Source organism: Opisthocomus hoazin, chromosome 8, assembly GCF_030867145.1.
Source record: "Opisthocomus hoazin isolate bOpiHoa1 chromosome 8, bOpiHoa1.hap1, whole genome shotgun sequence".
Lineage (NCBI taxonomy): Eukaryota > Metazoa > Chordata > Aves > Opisthocomiformes > Opisthocomidae > Opisthocomus > Opisthocomus hoazin.
Genome location: NC_134421.1, coordinates 13760253 through 13786392, shown reverse-complemented (window position 1 = coordinate 13786392; position 26140 = coordinate 13760253). Strand labels below are relative to the sequence as shown.

Sequence of the window (26140 nt, the reverse complement as noted above, 5' to 3'; positions counted from 1 at the left end):
ATATTAGATGATAATTTTACCAACACTGACTTCTCACTAGGAGGATTCTCCATCATTGTATTCCAAAATCGAGCAGCATTCGGATTTGTCTGGGTGATATATTTTTGTCAGCATGACAAAGGTTCCCACAGTGTTTAATTACGCAGACTAGCCAGGGGAGAAGGAAAGAAAAGAACCGTGCTGAGTTTGCTGTGCCAGGCTTGCTGTTTGTTACAAAAGCAGGCATCTTCTGAATGCGTGAAAGGAAGGCAGCACCCAAACTTCTGTCTTCCCTTTCCACTGACTGTCCCTCTCCAGATTTCGTGTTTGTTTTCCATTGCTTGATTGACTTCTGTCTCATGATCGTTTTGCAATTTGCTCATTTCCAGGGCAGCAGGTTCTTGGCTTGGTGGAGAACCAGAGTGACTGGTATTTGGGCAACCTTTGGAAAAATCATCGGCCCTGGCCAGCGCTTGGGAGGGGCTACAACACAGGTAGGCCCTGAGAGTTTTCTCTGAATTAGCGTTTGCACTGAGCGTGCAATCAGTCTCCTGGTATAGAGAGTATGGGATGTAGTAACTTGCACCTCCCTTCCTAACCTACTGAAAAATTTGTCTTTGAAAGCAGTAAAAATGATGCAGTGTGATGCATTTTGGAGCTTCTGGTCCTGTGCTAGTCTGAGGAGAATGTGTTCCTTCTCTAAATGGTCTTAAGAGAGATTATGTGGCATCCTTTGGGGAAAGACAGAGCTTTTCCGCAATCTACGTCTCCTACAAGGTTTCTGTCCATGATGAAGCATACGTAGGCCCAGCAAGAGGGAAAGAATAGGCATCAAGGCTCATTTTCTGCAGAGAGGTAAATGGTATCACAAAATGTCAGCCCAATAAAGATATAACTGCTGCAGGACAGCAACGAGGTCATAATTGTCCTAATAAAATGCAAACTACTGGCCATCAATTTCTGCTGCCGTGAGAAGGGAATAAAGGCATAAGATCAGGGAATTTAATAGGTTACAAGAGGCAGGTCTGCTCACTGATTTGTGTTTGGTATGTGAGAAAACATACCAAGTGCATAAAGAGCACACACGTACGTCTAAATCATTTCGATGCTAGGCTTTACATGCTGATGCAGTGAGTTAGGTTTCCTCTCTATTTGTAATGAAAGGGCAGAACAGATGGTGAAGCCTCCATTTAGAAAAGAGGAGTCCATGTAAATATCCCTGCACTATCAGAAAATTATTCACCGTAATAGTGAGCTTGCTTTGCAGAAATACATTGGATTGAATTAAACAGACTACCTAGGAAAAGTATTGCACGAGTTGTGTTTGAGTCATCTGTACTTCTATATTCCTTTGTATGTTTGGGGGAATCATGCCAGGTTTTGTGAATTTGTACCTCAGCCTCTGCAAATCATCTCTGTTCTGTGAAAATGTTCGAAAGAGTAGCCTAACAAAACGCAGATAGATATGGATACAAGATTTTGGCCAAAAAGGTCTGTTTCCTGGTTCTCCACTTGCCAGAGCAGAACTGCACATATACAGGCTTGGGCTCCCCACCTCCTCTCTCCCCCCGCCCCGCCCAAAGCAGGAGACAGAGCTGAGTTTCATGGATTTGTCCTGCAACCTGAAAGTTTATGTTATACACAATTAAACTTGTTGATGTCAGTTCTGCCCAGTGTTACACCACAAAGCAGTGATGACCACCGTTTATAGTTACTGTGTTTCTGCTGCATTTTTGCTTTTTCCTTTCTGCCATTTTAATGCTTGCAGAGAGAAATGTGTCACAACTACATAACATTAGAATAACCCAGAAATATATGGTGAGTAGTATCTGAAATTCAATTATGTAATTAAAGATGCTGTAAAGCTTTTATTTATATTGTCTTAACTTACTGTTCCAAATGTTTTATAGGGATACCAAATGTCAGTATATCACAAAATTCTTCCACTGAAAGCAAAAATAATTGAAAGTCTGTGGTTCTTCGTATACACTGTATGTCTCAAATCTTGGTATGTGTTAATACATACCTACGAGGCCATGCGTAATCCTGCCCATGATTTTAGTCTGCTCACACTTCTTCAGACAACTCACCTGTAGCAGTAAAAACTTAATTTTTTTTTAGAAAGAAAACCAGAAGGTAGATAATGAATGGAAGATTGACAAGTGATCATAAGAAGTGAAATGATATTTTTTCAAGTACATGGAATAAGAGGTCACTGTGTGAAACAGTGCAACCTCTGAGAAGTAGCAAATGATGTTATTGACAGAATCAGGATCATTTGCTACCATTTTCTTAATTGAATTCATTGTTTGTCTCAGTAATCTAGCAGAGATTGGAGGTATAAATCTCTCGAGGAAGATGAAATACCAAGTGAAACTGGAGCTTGTTTTATCTGTTCAGTAAATTAAAATATTTGACACTGAACGCAACACTGTGGGCAAGGAGGATTCAGAAAATTAAAGGGGGGAGGGGGGCAGGAAAGAGAGGCAATAAGTCTAAGCAAAACACTCATGAAAGACAGTAAGCCAGGAAGGGGAAGACTCAGAAATTAAAGTGCTTGGAGTTGTACTTAGGAACAGTAAAAAGGCTCCCCAAACCCTGAAACTTTAATGAGCTAAACAAAGCTGGATCAAGGAGAAGCTCTCAGACAGGCTTTGATCTTGCTCTTGGGAGAGTGTTTACTATGGTTTTAGGGTACAATCCTGAGAAGAAAGATTTTTGTCTGAGCCTGTTCAGCCAGACTCAACCCTGACATATTTGTTGCAGAATCACAGGATCACAGAATGGTTGGGGTTGGAAGGGACCTCTGGGGATCTTCTGGTCCAATCCCCCTGCCGAAGCAGGGTCACCTACAGCAGGCTGCACAGGACCTTGTCCAGGCGGGTCTTGAATATCTCCAGAGAAGGAGCACCCCTCAAAGTCAAAATTCTTCCAGTGCTTCCTCCCAATTTCTGAGGCAAATAATTTATCTTTCACTCCTACCTTTCTATGTCTGAGACACTCTGCACAACATATCAGCTGGGGGAGTCCCAGAAGGCAGATACATTAAAGCCAAAGGTGTGTTTGTTCCTTCTCCACTCGCTCTTTAAATCCAGTAAGCATGTACATTCTCCTGTTGCTGTGTACCGAGGCCAAATCTCCTGACAGCCAATACAGATTTTCAAGGAAAGATTTTATTTGGTTGTTTTTCATCCTTCTGCCTCGTTGGCACAGGCAGATAATCCAAGTCATACTTTAGTCCGTGATTATACAATCTTAGGAAGACCAGACCAAACTCAAAAGTCAGTTCAGTGGCAATTTAATTGTTTTTAAAATGTTCTTAGAACCATTCTGTATTTGAGATAACATTCCCTTCCCCATGCCATTTTAAACACAATTCCAGAAAGGTACGCAGGTTTTGTCTGTACCTCGCTGGCTGAAACTTAGTAAGCTGCTTAATCAAATACTTTTTGCATATATGGTCCACTCCATTTTACTTGTCTACACTGAGATTAACTCTTACAGACTCCTCATGTGTTAGTTAAAATACACTTTTCCCTCTGTATAATCTATATTGTCTTTCACTGACTGAACTGTGCTTTCGGAAGTATTGCCTGAGCCACACTGTGATTTTTCTCTTTACAGATGTTAAACTGACAGTTCCAGAATTGCATTGTATGGTTTGATGTTCATTTCTGGAGTAACAGTCATCTTAGTCCTCAGAAAAATATCTTGTCAAAGAAATCTTAAACATAAAAGCTTTTAGCACTTTGTCCGCTTTATACTTTCCATCAAGGTAGAGAATAGCTTTAAAAAGCAGTTCCTGGTGACTGTTACTACGATTTCAGGCCACTTCCTCAGCTGGTATGAATCACCCCTGGCTGCTCTGGCTTCAGTGCAGCAGGGACAGCTTACATCAGCTGAGAATGGACTCCATGCCTTTCGAATGGAGCTTTAGGATGGATCTGTGCCTGTAATTTGGGTGCCAGGGGGCATTTGTAAAAACTTTGGCCCAGGGGATTTCAGACTTCTAGACTACAGAAGCCTGTCCTGAGATTTGAGGCTCATCTGAAATACACTGCCTCAGTGCAACTACCAGATACTGTAAGGAGGTGTCTCAACAGCTTGAGCTGACGATTCGTACTCCCACACTGAGAGATGTCACATTACCAGGTTTGCGGATTGAGAACAGAAGGGAATGGCTGGCACCTAACGATTACCAGGCTATGCGTGTGCACCGTGCATTATTACTCCCATGTTTGTAATGACTGAAAGATGATGAGCTACTGGAGAGAGTCCAGTGGAGGGCTACGAGGATGGTGAGGGGACTGGAGCATCTCTCCTACGAGGAGAGGCTGAGGGAGATGGGCTTGTTTAGCCTGGAGAAGGCTGAGAGGGGACCTTAAAAATGCCTATAAATATCTTAAGGGTGGGTGTCAGGAGGATGGGGCCAAACTCTTTTCAGTGGTGCCCAGTGACAGGACAAGAGGCAACGGGCACAAACTGAAGCATAGGAAGTTCCATCTGAACATGAGGAAGAAATTCTTCCCTCTGAGGGTGATGGAGCACTGGCACAGGCTGCCCAGAGAGGCTGTGGATTCTCCTTCTCTGGAGATATTCAAGACTCGCCTGGACAAGGTCCTCTGCAGCCTGCTGTAGGTGACCCTGCTTTGGCAGGAGGGTTGGACCAGATGACCCACAGAGGTCCCTTCCAACCCCGACCATTCTGTGATTCTGCAATGCTAGAATGAATCTCTTTCCTTCATTGTTCCCCTGAAAAAAAATGATCTATGGAAGATGAATTGGAAGTGGGAAGCATATGTTATGTCATTTTTACATAATATTTAACAATAGTGAATAGTAAGGGCAAGCATAGGGCAGAGTGTTTATATGAAATTAGGCTGGATCACATCTTGTGCTTGTTCATGATGATACTGTGCATCTTCAGCACAGAAAGCAAATTACTAGCAAAGCAATGCAAAATGCAAAATGAGTGGGGTGGTCATGGAACTACCTGTGGTCCTGCTCCGGAAACATGGTAACTGCTTTCATCTGAGCTTCATGGGCTTCTGCTCATGACATTATGGTGATGGATCTGATGTTAAGAAGTGTTGAGCACTTTCAGTTTAATCAGTCATTTCTGTTTTTGCAGAAATCCTCAAAATTAATGTTTTAAATAATTACTGTTGCCTAATTCTAGATCTGTTACCAAAATGCCTTTTTTCTCCCCTGGAAGAGTCAGAATTACATGACAGCCATCTGAATACAGCACTAATTTACAAATTACGTACCATAGATTCTGACTAAAACTAGCACTTTTCTCCATGGTGTAAAGAAAAGAGTATACTGGTTGCTTGAGAGAGGAAATGGTTCCAAATTGTCACAATGAATGAAGAAGTCAGAGAACTCATGCTGTATAGAACCTTTAAAAGCTCACCGTCGGGGCCTGACTCACTTTAGCCATGTCCTCTCTAAAAGCCATTGCAAGATCCCTACTTCCCATTAAATAAAACTTTAGTCAGGTTTCATACAGGAACTCGTATCATTAGGTTTGGTTGTTAAGTACAAGAGCCCTTGCAAACAGATGAAAAACAGATTTTTTTAACGGTAAAAAAAAAAAAGAAAAAATTAAGTCCAACACCAATGTCAAGGCAAATTTCTTCACCTACTCAGATTCAGACTGTACCAGGATTTTTTGGATTAGATTATTCCTTCTTTAAGATACTGTGAGTTCATCCAACAGATATCATTATCAGTGCAAAGCATACAGATACACATGTAATTTATAACACACAAATATGTATTTGAAGTACAGATATCATGCACATTGTACAGGTATTAGTTTAGGAAGTGCCAACATATTGCTTTTAGACACCACAGGAAATGTGAGTGAGTCTCTCTGTATCGATGGTGGGACACTAAAATGATAGTTCTGCTTTTGATGACCACATCCCTATCTTTGTTAGCTATTATTTGTAGCCGGCACTTAAAAATAAGCTGCCTTAAAGCTGACTACCCTCAAAGAATAGCTTCTTTCCAGTCTTTATCATGCAGTTTCTAAAGCATGGGATGTACTGAGAACTTGTTTACAGCACGCTTGACATTTCTGAAATACAGGTCAATATCTATTTGATTTTGAAAATGGTGCCTCTAGTTTGAGAGGCCTGTCCACATAGTAATGGCATTGCTGTGACTGAATTAGTCTCCCGTTCATTGCATTCTCTGAGATACATCCTCTGCTCCTTAGCAATTGAATCTATCAGACCCTGCAATGACTGTCTTCTTTTTGAAAACAACACCTGAGTTTCTTTGAAACGCTGAAAACTTTCATCTCCTAAGAAACCTGTGATAAAAAAAACAATGACGTTCAGACAATCTACACCAGAATCTAATTTCCATTGTACTGGAGTAAATAAAAAGTAGTTCTTTTTAGTTGATTAAATTGTCACAGTTTGGGGTGTTTTACTGGTCTGACCTGAGTTCATAGTACAAAGTTCTCCATGTAATGTAACTAAATAGGACATGTATGTGTAGTATTCCGATCTAATGATTTAAAGAATCATTCTGAAGTGTGGTATTTTTAGCTTGATCAAGACAGTTCTTTATGTGAACATACATAGCTTGATGAGTAATTATGTTGTCCGGCACTCTGAAATGCCCTCTCTTTATTGCAGAGGAACCATCATTAGCAGATTAAATTTAGATGAAAGACTTGCACATAAAAGCTTAGTAGAGGCATCCAGGTGCCTAAACTGAGAACAAAAACTTCTACTATATGACAGAAGAACTGCAGACAAATGCGTAGTGATAGTAAAACCAGTATTTTTTCTCTGAAGTGCAAGTTCACTTTCCAGTTTCTCACTGTGCTCATAAAAGTGATTGTGTAAAGACAGTTTCTTTTTGTAGATACAGAAACAGAGGTTTTAGCCATAGTCCCAAAGCAAAGAAAGAGGCATTGCAGTTGGGCTCCATCTTTGGGCTCAAACAGGTAGCCTAGTGCCTGTCACAGAAAGTAGCAGAGTAACTAAGGTATCTTTCTACACCCTTATGTCAAAGCTGTCAGCTCTAAGAGACTGCCAACAAAAAACAGTTGAATTTCGTCATAGCCAGATCACTCTCATAGGTGCTCTTGGCTACAGAAATCACTATGCTTTCATCATTGTAGTGTTAGGGCAAATTAGGTTCAGGACAAACCTTTCCTCTTTAAAAAAAGTATTAAGAGACTTTTGAGAAAGAAGAGTCTGCAAAACTGAGTGGACACGGAGATCTCGGAAGCAGCAGCTCGGTTCTTTCCTTTCCCCATTGTCTGTCTTCTGTCTCTATGTTCAGCTACATCCTGACTTTAATTGTTCCTGCTGTAGCTCCTCAACCCTCCCTTCTCCACCTGTCTTTGTCGAACTCATCTCAGGGGAGTACAGGAGCACTGCAATACCCTGTATACGCAGATAGTTTTTACATGGTTGTTCTCAATGCCTCAATAGAGACAGTGAAAAGAGAAGCTTTCCGAAACAGGGTCATAGAATTATAGGCAATTCAGGTCAGAAAGGAACCCTTGGAGGTCTTCTGGTCCTTTTCCCACTGAAAGCCAACTCAGGTTGCTCAGGGCCTTTTCCAGATGAGTTTTTAGTATCTCCAAGTATACCTCTCATGGCAGCCTGCTCCTGTATTTGGCTACTGTCTTGATGAGTAAAGTAAAAAATAAAAGTAAAAATTTGTAATACGTAATTAGAATTTCCTTTGCTGCAATTTTTGTCAGTTGCCTCTAATTCTGTCCCTGTGCATCTGTTAGAAGAGTTTGGCTCCACTAAGTAGTTGTAGACAGCAACAAGAGATACCCTTAGCCTTCTCTTCTGCAGGCGAAATAAGCCCAGTTCTCTCAGTGTCTCCACATAGATGTTCTCCAGGCCTCTCACCATTTTGGTTGCTCTCCACTGGACTTCCTCCAGCGTGTCAGTGTCTTTATTTGACTGAGGAATCCGAAACAGTACTTCAGATGTGGTCTTATAAGCACTGAGTGAAGAGTGGTAATCACTTCCCTTGACCTAAGGGGCTAATATAGCGCAGGATGTGGTTGGCCTTCTTTGCTGCAAGGTCGCACTGCTGGCTCATGTTCAACTTGCTGTCCGCCAAGCCCCTTAGGACTTTTCCTGAAAAGTTCCTTTCTATCCACTTGTCCTCCAGCCTGCACTGTCGATTCACGAGTAGTCCCATGCAGGACTTTTCGATGAACTTCATGAGCTTTCTCTTACCCTACTTGTCCAGCCTGTCAAGGTGCCTGTGGATAGCAGCCCTATACCCAGGCTACTGGCCACAAACCCCAGTTTGGTGTCATGTGTGATGCTTCTGGGGATTCATTCTATCTCATCTCCAGCTCAGTAATCAGGATATTAAACAGTATCAGCCTCAGTATCAACTCTTGTGGAATACCACTTGTAACTGGCCACTGTCTGAATGTTTTATTGCTGAACACAACCCTTGAAGCTTAGCAGTCCAACTTACTTTGCAGGTGCCTTGTAGTCCACTCATCCAAACTATACCTCAGTTTGACTATATGAGCATGCTAAACAGCTCCAAACACATGTTCTCCTTATGCAAATACATCCCTGTATTTCTGTTGTGAACCTAATTCTGTCTCTGAGAAATGGTCATGGACGAAGAATTGACCTGCAGCTGACCTTTGAGTGAAGTCATTGCGTTGAAGTGCATTGTGTTTCCTGTTCTTTTAAAAATTCTGTGGTTCATTTTTAGGCTTATTCATTCTGTGCTGCTGCTTTCCTTCCACTAATCCATTTCTTAGAATGCTCTATTACTCCTGAATCTCATGCAGTCAATAAACTGCCCATTAAGAGGGGGGAAAAAAAGTCGTCTGGTTGCTTCTGAATGCAAAACGCCAAGCCTCTTTGTCATCCAACTATAAAGAAATACCCGAGAGGCTGTTCAGCCCATGAGCCACACACATTTCCTCCTCTGTTGCTAGGGCATTGACTGAACACCAGACCGAGAAAAGCTGTGATGGGTTCTTACTCATTGTGTCCATCCCTATAATAAGCCTTGTGGACTACTGTTAATATTAGAAGCCAGCCAAAATAATTATCACCTGTGCAGGGTGCACTTTTCCTCTTCATGTAGTCAAAAGTGGAAACCTTGTAAAATTGTTCACATTTTGACCCTTATTAAATATGGTGCTTTTGAGAGGATCAAAACCAAAAAACTCCACATAATTTAAAGGAATGGTCTCTGTTACCTTCCACTTTTTGCTGCTTTCTGAGGAAGAAAAACCCAGAGATAAGCGCCATGGATAAGGTCCAGATCCGATATAAATGCCTGACTCTTGTGTTAAATAGACCTAAGCTGATTTATAGGAGCTGAGGATCAAGAAACAGATTATTTCTTTTAAAGATGGGCGATTCTTTGGTGGAGAGTCCAAGACAGATTAGTTTTGGAAGATGTACTTGCTTTCATCAGGGTATCATGGTTTAACCCAGCAGCCAGCAACCAGGACCAGGGAGTCATTCACCCCTCCACCCCAGTGGGATGGGGAGGAGAAAGGGCAAAAAGTAAAACTCATGGGTTGAGATAAAGACAGTTTAATAAGACAACAAAGGAGGGAAGGAAGAAGAAGAAGGAGATAGCAAAACAAGCGATACACGATACAATTTTTCTCACCACCCGACAACCAGTTGCGCAGCCAGTTGCAGAACTCACAGAATTCATGGAACTCAGGGATTCCTGCATCCCAGTCAACCCCCATTTATAAACTGAGCATGAGGTCTATGGTGTGGAATATTTCCATTGGCCAGCTTGGGTTAGCTGCCTGGTTATGCTCCCTTCCAGCTCTTGTACACCTGCTCATTAGCTAGACACGGTAAACTGAAAAAAGTCCTCAATTTCTTAGCAACAACTAAAAACATTGGTGTATTATCAACATTCTTCTTCTACTAGATCCAGAAAGCAGCAGCTACTGGGAAGAAAAGTAACTCTGTCCCAGCCAAAAACAGGAAACGGTAAATATTCAGCAGATTCCAGCAAACCTCCTCAGTTTTTATCCATGGAAAGAAGCCTTGTGTGATCTGTTTTTCGAAACATGCCTGCTCAGGGAGATTCAATGACTGGACCTCCTGCACAGTAACCCTGTACAGTCTGCACTGTTCTGTGATCCCTGTTCAGGACAGCTCACCCAAAGTTCAGTTACTCTCTCCTGATGCAGAGTTGTGACACTCACTCGCAGTTCTGTGTTTTGAGGCACTGACGTGTAAAATTGTCCACTCAGAAAAAATGAAGAGATGCACGAGAATTAGTCCAGAATGGATAATCAGATGAACATCAACTCCAGGTTTAATACGGTTGTCAAAATACTTTGTGTAATAATTGGATGTATAAACAGGGACATTTCTAGTATGAGTACAGGAGATACATTTCTGTGTATTGGGTGTACACTTTTTACTCCTGACACTGCCAGATAACTTAGCTCCGTAGTTCATTCTTTGCTGTCAGCTCCCTGATCATCCACAGGGCACAGCAATTAGTTGGTACCCTGTCTTTCTCAGGGAGTAACCTGTCTTTTGTCAAGAATTTAAAAAATTGAGTGTAATTTGTTGATAGTTCACTGCAGGAAGTATTTCTGGAAAGCAGTGTGGATAGGACCGCACTCTCTTTGACACTTCTTTCCAGTCCTTCAACACTGCATCAGAAAACTTCACACTCTCCAATATTCCCACGTGCCCTGATGATGTTCTGCAGTGCACACAATGTAGATTTAACTACTCGTCCAGGTCTAATCTCCAGAGGTCAAAGATGCGTACTTATAAATTAACAAAGTTCAATGAAAATACTGGAAAATTTCCTGTAAAATTGGGAAAAATGGCTCCAGGAGCTTATCTGGGAGTGAGTCAAGGGATAGTTTGATCCTAGCTTATTAGTATCTGCAGAAGAAAATAATATTTCTTGGTAGAGGGCTTGCCAATTTAGGAAAGGTTCAGCAAGATCAAATGACTGCAAGTTCAAAGACATGTTCAAATTAGAAAAAAGGAAACTGTCCTTCATCAGGGTAATTATGCATTGGAATGACTTATCAAAGTTTGTGATGGCTTATCCATTATTGTAAATTTTTAAATCAAGACTGAATGTTTTTCTAGAAGTTACGCTCTAGTTAAAGCACAAAATGATTTTGAAAAATCCTATGGCCTCTGTTATGCAAGAGCTAAAAATTATCGTTTCTGACTTTATCGCTTAAATATGCGTTTAACCGGGACTTTGTTTTCCTCTCAACTGAAGTCACCTAAGCACCCAGGCAAACAAGATCACAGATAACCTGCCATGTAAGAACTTAGTGCGTTTTTAGTGTGGAAGAGAGGAAAACTTCTTTTAAAACTTGGTAGAGATTTTCCACATTTCCCCCATGTCACTTTTCTTTTTAAGTCTCACATTTTGAAGTGCTTTATAGTAAGATCTGTACCTGAAAATCTTTTTGTTAGTGTCGACTTTTGGCACCTCCATCATGACTTGCAGACATGTACAGAGATGCACACTGAGTAGCTGTTGGGTGATACTTGTGCATGGCAGTGATGAGACACATCGTTGAGAGAGCTCTCCTCTGCTCCATTTAATGTGGTCCTTGCTGTTGTGCTACAGCATACAGAAGCTGAAACCTCCCTCCTCGCTCCCTTTGCTGCTCTGAAGTTAGAATGTGTTATCTGAGGTTTAAAACTTCTGAGCAAAAACTATCCGAATCTTTTGAATTTCAAGAGAATTTAATTATTTGCCTCTGGTGGGTTTTTATTCCCCTCTTGGAAGCCATCTCCCTAGTTTACCAGCTGAGAAGTCCCTGGAATATTTGCTTTCCGTTGCCTTTAAAATGTAATCCCTGTACCTTACATGCTCACAATGGTCATGGAATGCAAAGGCTGTAAGAAAACTGAGGAGCTTTTTAAAACCTGTGTAAGGAACTTGTTCACAGATGGTTTTCATCTCCTACAACTCCTTGCACAGGGTTCAGGAAACAGGGATTCAAGAGAGGTTGCTATACTTGCTGTCTTCCTTCATACCCAAAGCAAGTAGAGCACCTGGGAAAAACTTTAGCTTCCCTTTCTGATTTTGGTAATATCTGCAATGTCCTTTTGCCCGCCATGCTGTTTTACATTATAGAATTTAAGAAAACTTAGTCAGCAATTTGGGCAGGAAAGTATGACTTTGCACTAGTTGGGATCTTTGTAACAGAAGGCCAGTTCCGCCAGGTCTAGAGACAGTTTTACTTTGCTGACCTCTGAGAGACCTGCAGAATTCCTTTCCCATGAGGAAAGGCTGAGAGAGTTGGGGCTGTTCAGCCTGGAGAAGAGAAGGCTGCAGGGACACCTTATAGCAGCCTTCCAGTACCTGAAGGGGGCCTGTAGGAAAGATGGGGAAAATATTTTCTGCAGGGCTTGTTGCGATATGACAAGGAGCAATGGCTTTAAACTAAAGGAGGGTAGATTTGGACTGGATATAAGGAAGAAATTTTTTACTGTGAGGGTGGTGAAACACTGGAACAGGTTGCCCAGAGAGGCAGTGGAGGCCCCATCCCTGGAAACATTCAAGACCAGGTTGGACGTGGCTCTGAGAAACCTGATCTAGTTGAAGATGTCCCTGCTCGCTGCCGGGGGATTGGGCTAGATGACCTCTAAAGGTCCCTTCCAACCCAAAGTATTCTATGATTCTATGAATTGTTAACTCCTCTTCACAAGACTCTGGAAGATAGGAGGGGAGAGCATTACTTGGCAAGACGGTCTTTCAGTAGCAGAGATTTTCCTGCATAGACTTCCTATAAGTCTTATGGCTCATGACTCCTCTCCTGTAGACCTTTTAGTCTCCTGAATCAAGGAAATTTTTCTGTAGCAGCTTTGGGGCTTTAAGAAAATTGGAGAAATTCTCCACAGAAATGGAAGTCATTAAAGAAAAGATACAAAACATATGTATCTTCTTTCAAACTGCTCAGGAAGAATAGCATCTAAACAACAAAGAAACCATTAGAAAGCTAGGAAATTCTGAGGTACAGTCAGTAGCTCTGTAAGAAGTTAGAATCATGCTCTAGTATATCCTTCATCTTAGTTCTGCCTAAGGAGGAACAGCATACTTCAGAAGAGGAGAACAAAGGAAATAGAAGTGTTCCATTTCATTAAATGGTCGTCAGGAAGTGTAAACAAAATGTTTATAATGCTTCAAGAGGAACCAGGCTCCCGACAGAGTGACTGCACTGGATTTCAAAATGCACTCTATCACAGCTTCGCTTTCAATACATGTGCAGAGAGAACAAGGGCTATTGCATTCTGTCACCGTGCCCGGAGGGACACTCACTTTCCATTTCAAAACAGCTTCTCAGCTCTGTTTAGTTTTCTGGGAGAAAAGTTCAAATGTGGAGTCATCGTTTATTCTGAATTAACACACTGTGCATCCCTGCAAGTTTGTATTAGTTGTTTTTTTTTTTTAATTGTGAAAGGCTTTTTTTGAGAAAAAGGCTGGTGCATGTAAGTTCATAGTTAAATAATGTATCAGGATACACCAAGGATGTGTTAGAATGACAGTCCTTTGGTCATACTGTGTTGAAAGCTATCAACAGAAGCGATGGTTTTATTATACTGATGATACGTAATGATACGGCTAGTCAAATTGTGAGCAGCAGTTAGATAGATGGTCTATAACTCAAGTGAAATAAATGCAGTGATTTTCATCCACACAAAGACTTAAAATGAAGATCTAAAATGGTGTGGAATGACTTGTTGTGGAATTGCAGCTAAACTTCATCTTTTTAATCCCTAACAGCCAAATACTTGTTGTTTTCTGTTTGCTCTGGATGCTGTGGTTGGAGAGCAGGGGCCACAGCGTGGAGGTATGGCCCGCTGGATTTCAAATGCAGTCCTTAGCAAAACGGCTCCTTTGGGCCCTGATCTGGCAAAGGCGTACTCGCGTTCCTAGCATTGCACACTGTGACCGCTTCCGTTGATTTTAGGTACAATAAATGGGAATTAAAAGAACATACATAAGTATTTGGTAGAGTACTAAGCAGTCAACACGATCATGGCACTTCTCCTAGGATAGCAGAGCTACAAGCCCCTTCCATAGCACCAAAAACTGAACTCAGCTTCTTGGTGCCAGATCTGTTTCACAAAACATGGTAGCTTACCGTTGTTTCTACTGCCTTACATCTCCGGGTCAGTTATTTATTGCAGCGAATCTCCATGCTGTCAGCTCTGTTTAACATTGTTTCTTACAGCATCTAAAACTCGGTGGTTTGGTGTCTGGTCTTTGGGATGCTGGTTAGGTATTGTAAAATTGCAGTAATTTTTTTAAAACTCACTAGTGCTTTATAACATATTTTGAAGTGTGTCTTGCCCATCTTTCTCAGATACTGTAATGGTATCTACTTGCTATCTGTGTAGATGGTTCACTGTTACAGACTTTGTTTCAAAAATAATTTTTGAAACCCTCATGCCACTCACGTAATGTGGCATTGTCTCAACTGCTCGCAGAAGCATCCTGTTCCACCTGAAAGGAACACGCGAGGTAGTGCTTACAGAAAATTATATCTTGGTAGCTACATTTTTCCCCCCACAGCACTGAGTATTTTTTCAGCCACCTGAAAAGGTCCATTGTAATAAATTGATTGAGTTTGAAAGCTTGTCCGGTTTCACTGTAACTTCTTTAAGTGATTCTGTTGTATCTTAAAATGTTGTTTATTACTTCCAGCGCTACTATAAATTCCTCTCTGAATTTCAGGAAGAGCCACAGGCTGTGTTCCTGAACCAAGAGGTAGGGATGCTTGGTAGCATTCCAAGGGAAATTGCTGATGCTTCTGCAAACTTTCAATTTACCATTCAGAAGAATGAAATTAAATATTTTGTTCTGGAGCAGATGAACAAAAAAAACCCCAGACTATTTTGCCAAGATGGCTTGAAGCATCTACTGAAACCGTTGCTTAGTCAAAACATTGGAAAGACAAAAAGTTTGATTTGGATTGCATCAAAAAATGGGAAAATGACAGAAAATTCAGGTGACCCCCAGAGTTTTCTTAGACCCAGAATGAAACATTTATTTTCCTTTTTAGGTCTTGTAGTCATTTTCAATAAGATTTTTAATTTGTATCAGTTTTGAAATGAAAAATATTGTTTTGGAATAAGTTGGGATTTAAAATGTGCCAAAAAAAAAAATTTGCAGTATTTCCCAACTGAAGTGTTCTAGTCCAAATATGTTAATTCAGATTTTTTTTCCCTGTTTTCTTCAGTCTGTTCACTAATTCCTTTTTCTTTTTTATTTCTTTGCTTTTGGGGCTGGGATTTTTTGTGTGTGCCCTGAAGTTACATTTTTGATAAACTCCTCTGTTTGCTTTCTTGTTTTATTGAGCAGTTCGGGATCTGTCAGATTTTGATAGTTCAAGCAAAGTCTCATCAAGCAGGGGGAGAAAATGTCATTCAAGTAAAAACTAGACTAGGACGCGTTCCACAGGTTTGGTAATAAAGTGTGATTTTTCCAAGAACTCTTGGAGATATTTGCATCTCTGTATATGCCTGAACTATTTCCTCAGGATAAGGAAAATAGGGCGTTCTGTTGCTGATCACAGTTTGTTTAATACTGAGGAGACATTTGGGTTGCCACTTTTTTTGTTTATTTGCTGCCAAGCTTTCCCTTTGTTTTTCTCAGGTAGATCAGGGCAGGAAAACGCTGCACTCATCAGAACAGGAGAAGTCCCACTGCCTGGGGCCAGATGTTCATAAAATATTCCTTTGATTTTTTTTTTCCTCCAGTCTCTTCCTCCCCCAACACAGCAGCTGTGAGTAAGTCCCTTTTCCCCTTACATTCATCCGTATGTCATTGTGAATTTAGTCTGAGATTTCTGTCAATTTGACTCAAAGGGCTCCTGAGGCAAATATTTCCCGTTCCTTATTTCAGACACTTTGCCTGCACACTAAGTGGTCAGATTGGAGTTGGTTCATTTGTTACGGTTGCTTTTAGTAACAGAACAATATAGAAGCAAAACTGACATGCTCTGTTCTGGAGAAAAGGTAATTTTTCCTCTGCATGAACTATTTGAAATTTCCCAACACACATGCTTTTGCTTTGCTTTTGCACCAAATAACACTAATTAGGTGAGTAGTGTTATATTATCCTCATAGTAGAAATCTCTTATTCTCACTAATACTAATGAATAAATATTTGAACTTGCTATAAATATTCCCCAGTAGTTATTTTACGGCAGCAGTAAATTAGAATTCCACAGTGCGAGAAGCCCTGAACAGAGGCTGTACAAAGGTGTTAAACCCAAGCCTGTACGTGAATTAAAATAGAAATCACATTGAAATTGGTCTTGATGATGGAACATTAAAAGCTTGTGAATATTTTCAATAGGCATGATTGCATCATAATTTAATACATCCTTTCTCACATATATTCAATTTTTTTCACCCCATCTGCCTCTTTTACTCTCAGCTGCTACCATGATAGCCCCTCAGGACGGCATAATCCCTTTAGCTGTGATGCCATAATCTGCTGCTAGCATAAGAGTGGTTACAAAAAAAATTGGAGAATACTGCATATATTAAAACATTTCCCCTTTTCCTCCTCAGACTGGAGGCTTAAAGAAATTAAGAAATAATGTTTTATTGTCTATAAATTATAAATACTATTACATTAGAGTTAACTGAATCTTACAGTTATTTTTCCTAATAAAGAATCTCCTCGGTTGTATTTCACTATTGAAACAAAGCTGACAGTTTTTGCCAGCTGGAAAAGATCCACTGCCAGAGAGGAGTTCATCCCACCCAGTTATTGCTGCAGTGCAAGATCCCTACTTCACATTGATCTAGAATTTCAGAGGTTGCTCTCTTAGAAGGTAATGCCTGCAGACTACACACTCCAGATAGGCTTCGGGTGTGCTGGAGGGGACACACACTGCCAGAAGTACGTTGTAGCATGTTGCGACAATACGTCCCTTTCCAATCCAACAGCTGGAAGCAGAAAGGTTGACTGAAGATGAAAGAGGAACTCTCCAGTACAGGTTCCAGCATCCTTGGGAACCAGATGGACTGAAATGGAAAACAGAACTGAAATAGGCCACAAAATTCACTGCCAGAAGAGGTTTTCTTTTTATTCGTGGCAGTGCCAGGTCTTACTAGAAATAAATTTGCCATGTCAGAGAAACTGAAGATAGGAATGACCTGGAACCTCCTTTGTTCTATCCCAACCATGGCAGGATTGTTCTAGGTATATTTGCTAATCTTTGTGTGGCCTGATTTGTAAAGACCCATGCAATAAAGCATTTTGTCTTCTGCCATTTTTAGGTTATTCCATCACAAAGGGTTTAGGAGATTTTTTCTTAAGTATTCAGACTACATTTGCTTTCTTATTCTCGCTGCTTTTAGTTTCATCATCCTAGACTCCCTCAGGCAGCTTCTCCTAGTGCCTGCTTTTTGCCATTTCATATTCTTTTGTGTAGCTGTTACGTTTCTCTACAGTTGCCGTGATTTTTTTTTTTTTTGTAAGACCTCTTGTAATGGCACTTGCGGATGTCATTACTATTCTGTTCACTTCCCCCTGCCACTAATGAAGATGTGGAACAACACAGAACCTATCATTGCTCTTACTGGGCGCTTCCTGTCAACCTGCGAGGCTGCTGTTTATCGTTACTCTTCCTTTATGGTCCTTCAGTTTGCATTCATTCCCCGTGACAGTGCTCTTATCTAAGTCTTTCTAAATTAATTTTTCAAGTAAAATTTTTCTGAGACACTATAGGGAGGGTTTTGCTGATGCTTCAATCCAGCTTCGTTGCTTCTGCTGTTTTCCCTTCTTCTACATTAGGGATTTTGTCCAGACAAAAAGCAACTGAGGAATAATAGTTCATGCTGAGATATCTCTTTTTCCCCTTCAGGTGTAACTTTCTGGTCTGAGGATGCTGCTCTATGAACACTTGCTGCCTTAGTGGCAGGCACTCTCGAAGGCTGGGCTGTCACCAGCACTGATAATCTGTTACACAGAAAAGTTTAAGGGATTGCGATCAGATGTGCCAGATGATTAACTTACTAGGTGGAGGAAGGGCTGCAATTTCATCTTGTGCAATGTATGTATTGCGTCTTATGCAGCAAGTATTAAGGGCCAGATTTCACCCCACACATCTGAAGTAAAATGTTTTATATGGGTAACAAAATTCTCTTTATCTCAGCATAGTCTTGATTTCAGGCCAGACAGAAATTGATTTAAACAGTGGGATTTTGGAAGAAGCAGATCTCTGTTCAGTTGAAGATGGCAGAAATGGAGTCATACTAGATAAATCAGTATTGTCTCTACCCTTTCCCTAGTAGACAGTGACTTGACGGAATATCTTCTTGGAGCCTGTAGCTTTTCAGTGTAAGGAGTGGGGAAGGTCACTTTTGAGTGTTAAGAGATTCCTTCTTTCTTTCTTGTAGGATGTTGTCTAATCCTCTTTGAAATGATAATGACCTTTGGATGGAGTTAACCTCCATTGTGTGAATCACCTGTATTGGTTCATTTTTGTAAGAAATAATCCCAATACTAATCATGTGATAACGAAATCAAGATTTATCAGTTGAGGAGACTACGAGGAATACTTCTCTTGCCTCCCTTCTTCCCAGTTCACTCTCTGGCTACTTTAGGCTTCTTGACAGCCTGCATAACCTAGCATTTGACTGTATGCCATCTCTCCGTTTCTTCTCTGCAGCCTCAGGGGTTCAGGAAAACTTTCCCTTAGTGGTATCTTGAAACCTGAAGCTTTTTTTAGTCACCCCCCTGGGTTAGCACAGGGTAAGGACTGTAATTTCCACTGATAGATCTCAGCTCATGTCCTTGTTTCGACTACTGAGTCAGCACATAGACAGGATGGGCCTTGACTGATATGTGACATCATGGCTTCTCTTGTTCTCTGCACTGTGTTTTGCTTCAGGGGTTATATTGCTGCTTCTCGATAAGTTACGGAAGATGAAATGGGAGCAGATGTGGAGACTCACGGCAGAGCGGGAGTTAATGAGCATGCTGTCCACTTCACTGGCTGACCAGGTGAGTAGGACATTGCAGACAAGTGGTACAACCACTACTCCGTGGATTGAGGAGGGTAAGAAAGGGAAAGGGGATGAGATGTGGGAAAAGGCGGGGAAGGGATATTGTGCCTGTAGTCACCATTTGTTAAATCGTTCTGGGTGAAGCGTGGAAGACAGGAATGGAGATTTACTCATGAGGTTTCTCTTACTACACTGACATTTTTACCTCCTCTGCACAGATGATTCATAAGATAGACAAATGGGGCTTTCAAGCTTTAATTTTCTGTCCTCCTTTCTTTAACATAAAACTCTCCAGACACTACAAGTCCAAATACACTATGTCTTTTCTTACTGGTTATTGTCTAAGCAGACTGTAGTTTTAAGAGTCTCCACATACTTCTTTACTGTTTCTGGCAGATGAGTCCCAGCAGTCTTACCCTTGTGAAGACAAAAGTGCTGCTGTCTCCCTGTCACAGATGGGAAACTGAGGCCAGGAGATGAAATAGTGTGCCTATACACAGAAATGCATATTTACTCTCTTTGTACTTCCTGCCAGCTCTCAGTTTTAAATCCAGAAACCCTGTTAATGTGGTACTGGACCTGAACCAATAAGTCTTGCTCAACAGCTTGAGCGTTTTAACTCAATACAGCATCATGTTTAGATATTTCTGCTGCTTCCGAGCTACATCTGGCTTATGACCAGTCACCAGTCAGGAAGCGTGCTGCTTACTGTGCACAGAGAGATGCGCACTTGTGTACAGTATCCTGGCAGGTTGATCCAAAAGCTACTGAAGTTCATTAAGATGATTCTTGCAACTTCACTGTATTTTCAATCAGGTCCTGAGTTGCTGTCTAATACCTGCAAGGGGCAGAATTTTGCAGAGTGGACCAAGGTTGCTGATGCCTTACCCTACTACCTTAACCACAAGACTGTCCTTGTAACTTACTTCTCCAGCTGGATGGCTGCACAGAGGCAGAACACATCATTCTGTCCCTCGTCGTGTAGGCTGTTCTGCAGATCTGTCCTACGTGCCCTTTCCATGAAATACCTAGAATACTTGTTGCAACAAGAAAGTGCTAGCCTAAATCTCACATAGTAATTCACCTTGAAGCAGCACAACTGCCAGGATCACTTTCATCCCCTTTATTGAAAAGTGATGCAGTACTTACTAACAGCAGGCCGTTTGTCATTTGCTGTATATTACTCTCCCTGGTGACTAGAAGAGGAACCACATATCTTGCCAGCAGTACAAGATACATGTTTTGAAAACTTTGCTGGAGTCCATTAGCTGTGTGTGTCAAAAGAGCCTGTTCTTCTTGTTCAGATCTGCACATCACCCCTTAGATTGATAGCACCCTCTATGGAAACAGAATTACGAAGCAAGGTTTGCTGAGTTCAGCTCGCAGAACTGTTTGCAATTCTGCCTGTGAGGGGGAGAAGGACAGTCAGCTCGGGGAGCGGTTGAGATCACCTCACTGTAGAAAGAAGGTATCCAGCTGTTTTTTCTGGTTTTGTCTGCTAGGATATCTTCAATGCAGTCATCAAGCAAAATCCCTTCCTTGTCTACCAGCTCCCATGTTTCTGGAACGTGCAGCTGTCTGATCACACCCGTTCCGAGCAGTGCTACAGAGATGTGTCTGACCTGAAGGTATGTTTTACAGGAGGTTGGAAGGGTGGTATCTTTTCCGATAGAGAATGCAGGACTCCGCAGTGACAGAAAGATGAAGTCCCTTAGGTAGGGGGAAACTAACACATACAGTTTAGGGGGACACCCAAGCAGGGGAAGCAAATATGACTTTGGCTTTGTGCATTTGACTGCTAGAAAAGTCAAAGATGGGTGCTGCTTTGACGTTTGGCGAGGTGTTTGTGAAGTGCTTCACCTCCTTACACTCTGTACCTGTCACCTATGCCACTGCATCTTACTGCTGAGTTTCTGTTGCTGTCCCAGTTCTTAGCTCTTCCTAGCCAAAGAGTACAAAACCTTTTTTTTTTTCTACTGGACAAGATTGAAACTCTTTAGTCAACATCAGTTAATGGAGTGAAAGTCACAAAGAGGGCTGCGCGGACACTAGCTAGAAATACATTAGCCAAAATTTAAAGACCTTGCACACTTCATGTTTAGACTTTGCATACACTTAATCCAGCCACATTGCCACGTATTTTTCCAGGATTTCCCCTGGAAAAGAGAACTGGCTGAATGGCAGAACTCAGAGGGTTGTCATCAGCGGCGCTGAGTCTAGTTGGAGGCTGGTAACAAGTGGTGTCCCCCAGGGGTCAGTACTGGGCCCAGTCTTGTTTAACTTCTTCATCAACGACCTGGATGAAGAGTTAGAATGTACCCTCAGCAAATTTGCTGATGACACCAAACTGGGAGGTGTGGTAGACACACCAGAAGGCTGTGCTGCCATTCAGCGTGACCTGGATAGGCTGGAAAGCTGGGCAGAGAGGAACCTGATGAGGTTCAACAAAGGCAAATGCAGGGTCCTGCACCTGGGGAGGAACAACCTCATGCACCAGTACAGGCTTGGGGTGGACCTGCTGGAGTGCAGCTCTGCGGACCTGCTGGAGTGCAGCTCTGCGGACAGGGACCTGGGCGTCCTGGTGGACAACAGGTTAACCATGAGCCAGCAGTGTGCCCTGGCTGCCAAGAAAGCCAGTGGGATCCTGGGGTGCATCAAGAAGAGGGTGGCCAGCAGGATGAGGCAGGTTCTCCTTGCCCTCTACACTGCCCTGGTGAGGCCTCATCTGGAGTACTGTGTCCAGTTCTGGGCTCCCCAGTTCAAGAAAGATGAAGAGCTACTGGAGAGAGTCCAGCAGAGGGCTACGAGGATGGTGAGGGGACTGGAGCATCTCGTCTACGAGGAGAGGTTGAGGGAACTGGGCTTGTTCAGCCTGAAGAAGAGAAGGCTGCGAGGGGACCTTATAAATGCCTACAAATATCTGAAGGGTGGGTGTCAGGAGGATGGGGCCAAGCTCTTTTCAGTGGTGCCCAGTGACAGGACAAGGGGCAATGGGCACAAACTGAGGCACAGGAAGTTCCGTCTGAACATGAGGAAGAACTTCTTCCCTCTGAGGGTGACGGAGCACTGGCACAGGCTGCCCAGGGAGGTTGTGGAGTCTCCTTCTCTGGAGATATTCAAGACCCACCTGGACAAGGTCCTGTGCAGCCTGCTGTAGGTGACCCTGCTTCGGCAGGAGGGTTGGACTAGATGACCCACAGAGGTCCCTTCCAACCCCTACTATTCTGTGATTCTGTGATTCTGTGAAAAAAAGGCTGAGTAAAAGCCTATTAATTTCATAAAATGAAGCTATAGTATCAGTTTAATAGCATGGTTTTCACTATTGTCAAGTAGAATATAAAAGCAGGATGGTTTTGAACAGATATGGATAAATTAACATCAGTTGTGCTGTGGTCATTTTGAAAGGCCACACTCAAATGTAGCATGCAGAGAGTTCAGAATTGAAGCTGATTGAGAAGACTGGCTGACTAAACTGCAGTAGATTGCATCAGAGCAGACCAGTGGCATTAAAACATGGTAAATATTAGGTAGTTTTTAGCGATTCATTTTAAAATTCAGTTAAAGTTCATATACTTAATTTATATTTTGAGCATGATTAAGTAAATGAGGTTTAAAAAGTGAAAAAAAAAAAACCCACAGAACCATTGAAGAGGTTGCAAGGGACCTCTGGAGACCGTCCAAACCCCACTCAAAGCAGGATCAACTTAGATAAGGTTGCTCAGTGCCTTGTGCAGTTGAGTGTTAAGTCTCCAAAGACTGAGACTACATAACCTCCCTGGCCCCCTGTTCCAGAGTTTGACCACCCTCATGGTGCAATATATTTCCTAAATCTAACAAAATTTTCCCTTCTAATAATTTGTAGAGTAACGGCAGGAGTGTTCAATATGAACATCAGACAGTGGTTGAATATGGAAAATCGATCACCCTTGACACACTGATTTCAAAAGCTGCACTTCCCAAAGACAGAAGATCTACTACATGGGTTAAATGACCTGTCAAAGCTGGCCAATATTGCTTGAGTTTCATACATAAAGTATTCAAAACCAACTATTCAGGTGTGGTCCGTAGAAGACAACTTTTAAAGTTAGATCGGTATACTGGTCAGTACACTGATCACTAAATGTTTTGTTATAGGTGTTTGTAGGGCAGGATCAACGCAGGGACTTAAAAGCGTCATGATTTTATGGCTTCTAACAAAGTGCTGGGAGAGATTTTAGTTCTGTGCTGATGTTGAGAATCATGTATGATAGCAGTTGCAAGGCCTGATACAAAAGGGAGAGATGTAACAGCAGGGAAAATGTTTTCTAAAAGATGAGTTTTAGAAAAATATACCTCCTACCTGGGAGATATCACAGTATTTTTTCTGTGAATTAGAGGCTGACATTAATTCATATAATCCGCTGAGACAGTCAGATTGGATTCAGGACAAGGTTAAGATGCATACATTTACCTGAGAAAAAGTTATTGAAGCTAATAACTGAGGATCTAGGGCTTGGTTCAGTTGCCTAAACACAGTTTGAGTCGCCATAGACGCTCTCAGATATATGCATGGGACTGGCAGATACAACACAGACCTAGAGGAGACGCTACCCTTTTGTCAAGGCAGTTGATGGGCAGGCAGGATAACCCTAAGGTGCTTTCAGTGTTGCTATATTAAGGCAGCTGAACTGTGATCCCCAGGAGTGGTTTTGGAGACTGGTTAAGGTCACCTCAGAGTAGGCATCTGACAACTAATCAGGCAAAATGTTCTTTAGGATTCAGTGACTGAATTGACTAATCTGCTTCAGGTGTGGCACATCTAGCTCATTTGTAACACCTACAAGTAAGCATTTAATAGGAGTATCTTAAAAATAATTTGAATCCTTTCTTCATTGTCAGTTAAAAAATTTATGTTTAGAAGTATAACTTAGGCTTGGTTGTTTATTACCGTGTATTGTATCACACTGTCAGTTCTATTACAGCATAGGCAATGAAGTCTAAGATGCATAATATCCTCCACTGGCTTTCTGGTCTAAGGTATTTAATTCCACAAGGAGTGCAGACACATAAGCAAGTTCTGGACTTACGCTGCTAAAATTATTCCCTAAATACTGAATCGGGGCTGAAATTCTTTGCTTTGAAAGAGAGGCCAGAACCTTATCTAGTGCACATAAGCCCCCTGGTTTCAGTAAAGTTCTTCCCATATTCTGCGGTTAAAGAACTGGCCCTCAGGCAGCACTGTTTAAAATTCTTCATACATTTAAAATAAAAAAAGCGTAAACCAATTGAAGTTCTGAATTTGCATTACGAAAATTAGCAAAATTCTAGTTCTGAAGAGAAACCAGCTTGTTTGATATGTAGTCCTCTCAAAAAAGCAACAAATGTCGTTAGAAAATGCACACTTAAAATCACCAGAGTTAGTCAGTTCCATGGCATTTAGTATAAATAGTATGACACAACACATTTGGAACATCCTGTATTTCACAGTAAGACTGGAATAAGAAACGAGGTAAAGGAAACCTCCAGGGTAAGAGGCAGAGAAAGACAGACTGTGAAGTTTGTACTGGAGGATTAAAAAGGATAGTGTAGGAAAGAAGGAAATGCAGGGAGAGATTTAAATTCCAAGGTAAAGCTGGCCCAGTCAAGTATTCCTCAGTCAAATCAGACTGCATTCTTCATGTCAGACTGAAAAGGCACTGATTTAATTCCATATGGCCTCAAAGTCCATGGGACTTGAGGCTTTGTCATCTCTTACACACAATATTGTTTCAAATAAACTTAGACCCCAGGGCTGGCTGCTGTTTGGGGGGAGGGAAGGAATATATGTATGTATGTGTGTATATATATATATGCATTCATGCAAACATAGGATCACCAGCATACTTTTTGTGGGCCTGTGGAACACTTGAATATTTCATATTGCCTGAAGAGGATTCTAATCACTTTTTTCTCTTTATAGTCCTCATTAAGTTGCATCTCTATCCATATTATTGATTTTTTTTTTTGTACTGTCTTATGCTAGAGAAGATCAGATGTTTGACTACTGCTGAACTGTATTTCCTTGCTGCCGCTGAGCAGCTGTACAAATTTGGAAGGACTTGCATATGGGGATCTTTCAGAAAAGGTGTAGAAATATTTATAACCAAATTCTGCATTGTTATTGACCACTGATTTTATATTCATCTAAAGCAACATCAAAATAAGACTACTTTATTATTTTTATTCATCTAAATGCTAACTTACCTCCTGTGTCATACTATATAGAGCTAGAGGTCACACTGTACACAGCTAGACTGAAGTCTGTGGGCTTTGTTCCGCTGTCCGTGGCATATGGAACCAAAACTGTTGTGAACAATTACACTTACAGAAATCTTCCTTTCCCCACCGCAAGGGCACCTGTATTAAGGATGCTTTGCATCAGTCAAGAACGTCTTGGAATGAACAATTTTATTGTAAAACAAAGAGTGGTCTAAGAGGAAGCAGATGCCCTTTAATTCTTTTTGCCAGGTGAGCCAACTGCAGTCTCTAAAGGCCAGAGGGCTGTATTTTTGCATGGCATTTGTTACACCTAGACAAACACTCAGGAGTTTTTATGGAAGACTGGCCAAATGATGTGGAAGTGCTAATAGTGATTCTGTGTAGGCATCCACTGTCTGTCTTGCTTATCTTGGCTCCTCACATGGTCCCCAGTAGCCCACAGTGTCAGTGGACAAGTATGTGTTCTGCAGGACCGTGCCTTGCTGGGCTTCGAAGCCTGTGGGGATCTGCCTGGAACTGAGGTTCATTCGTGCATTACTTTTCCTGGGTTGGGCCCTGTGTTTGCTTTCTTTTTTGGTTAATAGTTTGTTCCTGTCTGTAAGGAAATCTCAGTTACTATGATTTGGCACAAACCAAATGGCAAGAAAAATCCTGTGAAAGAAGGTGATGAATTGTGATGCCTCTGACCTCACTGAATGAGTCAGTCATGAAGAGAAGTCCGACTGTCAAGGATGCAGATCCTGTTTACACACAGAGAATCTGGTAATTCACAATCACAAAAATCAGATGCTGGACTCTTCAATGAGAATGGATCAAATTATTAGAATTTACCCTCCCACCACAAAATAAGAAAATGCTTTAAAACCCGTTGATGGCTTTTCAAACTGGTTTTGAACACAGCTGATACT

General features: G+C 41.6%; 1 protein-coding gene across 9 annotated transcripts in view; it reads left to right on the top strand.

Annotated features, from left to right (window-relative positions):
* The window catches only part of LARGE1 (LARGE xylosyl- and glucuronyltransferase 1), a 290868-nt gene that overhangs the window by 222651 nt on the left and 42077 nt on the right, over positions 1 to 26140 (top strand). For all 9 annotated transcript variants that reach the window (XM_075429418.1, XM_075429422.1, XM_075429423.1 and 6 more), the window contains 3 exons: positions 369 to 473; positions 18881 to 18993; positions 20498 to 20623. In XM_075429418.1, coding sequence (XP_075285533.1) covers positions 369 to 473; positions 18881 to 18993; positions 20498 to 20623 — 344 coding nt within the window. The remainder of the gene's footprint in view (positions 1 to 368; positions 474 to 18880; positions 18994 to 20497; positions 20624 to 26140) is intronic.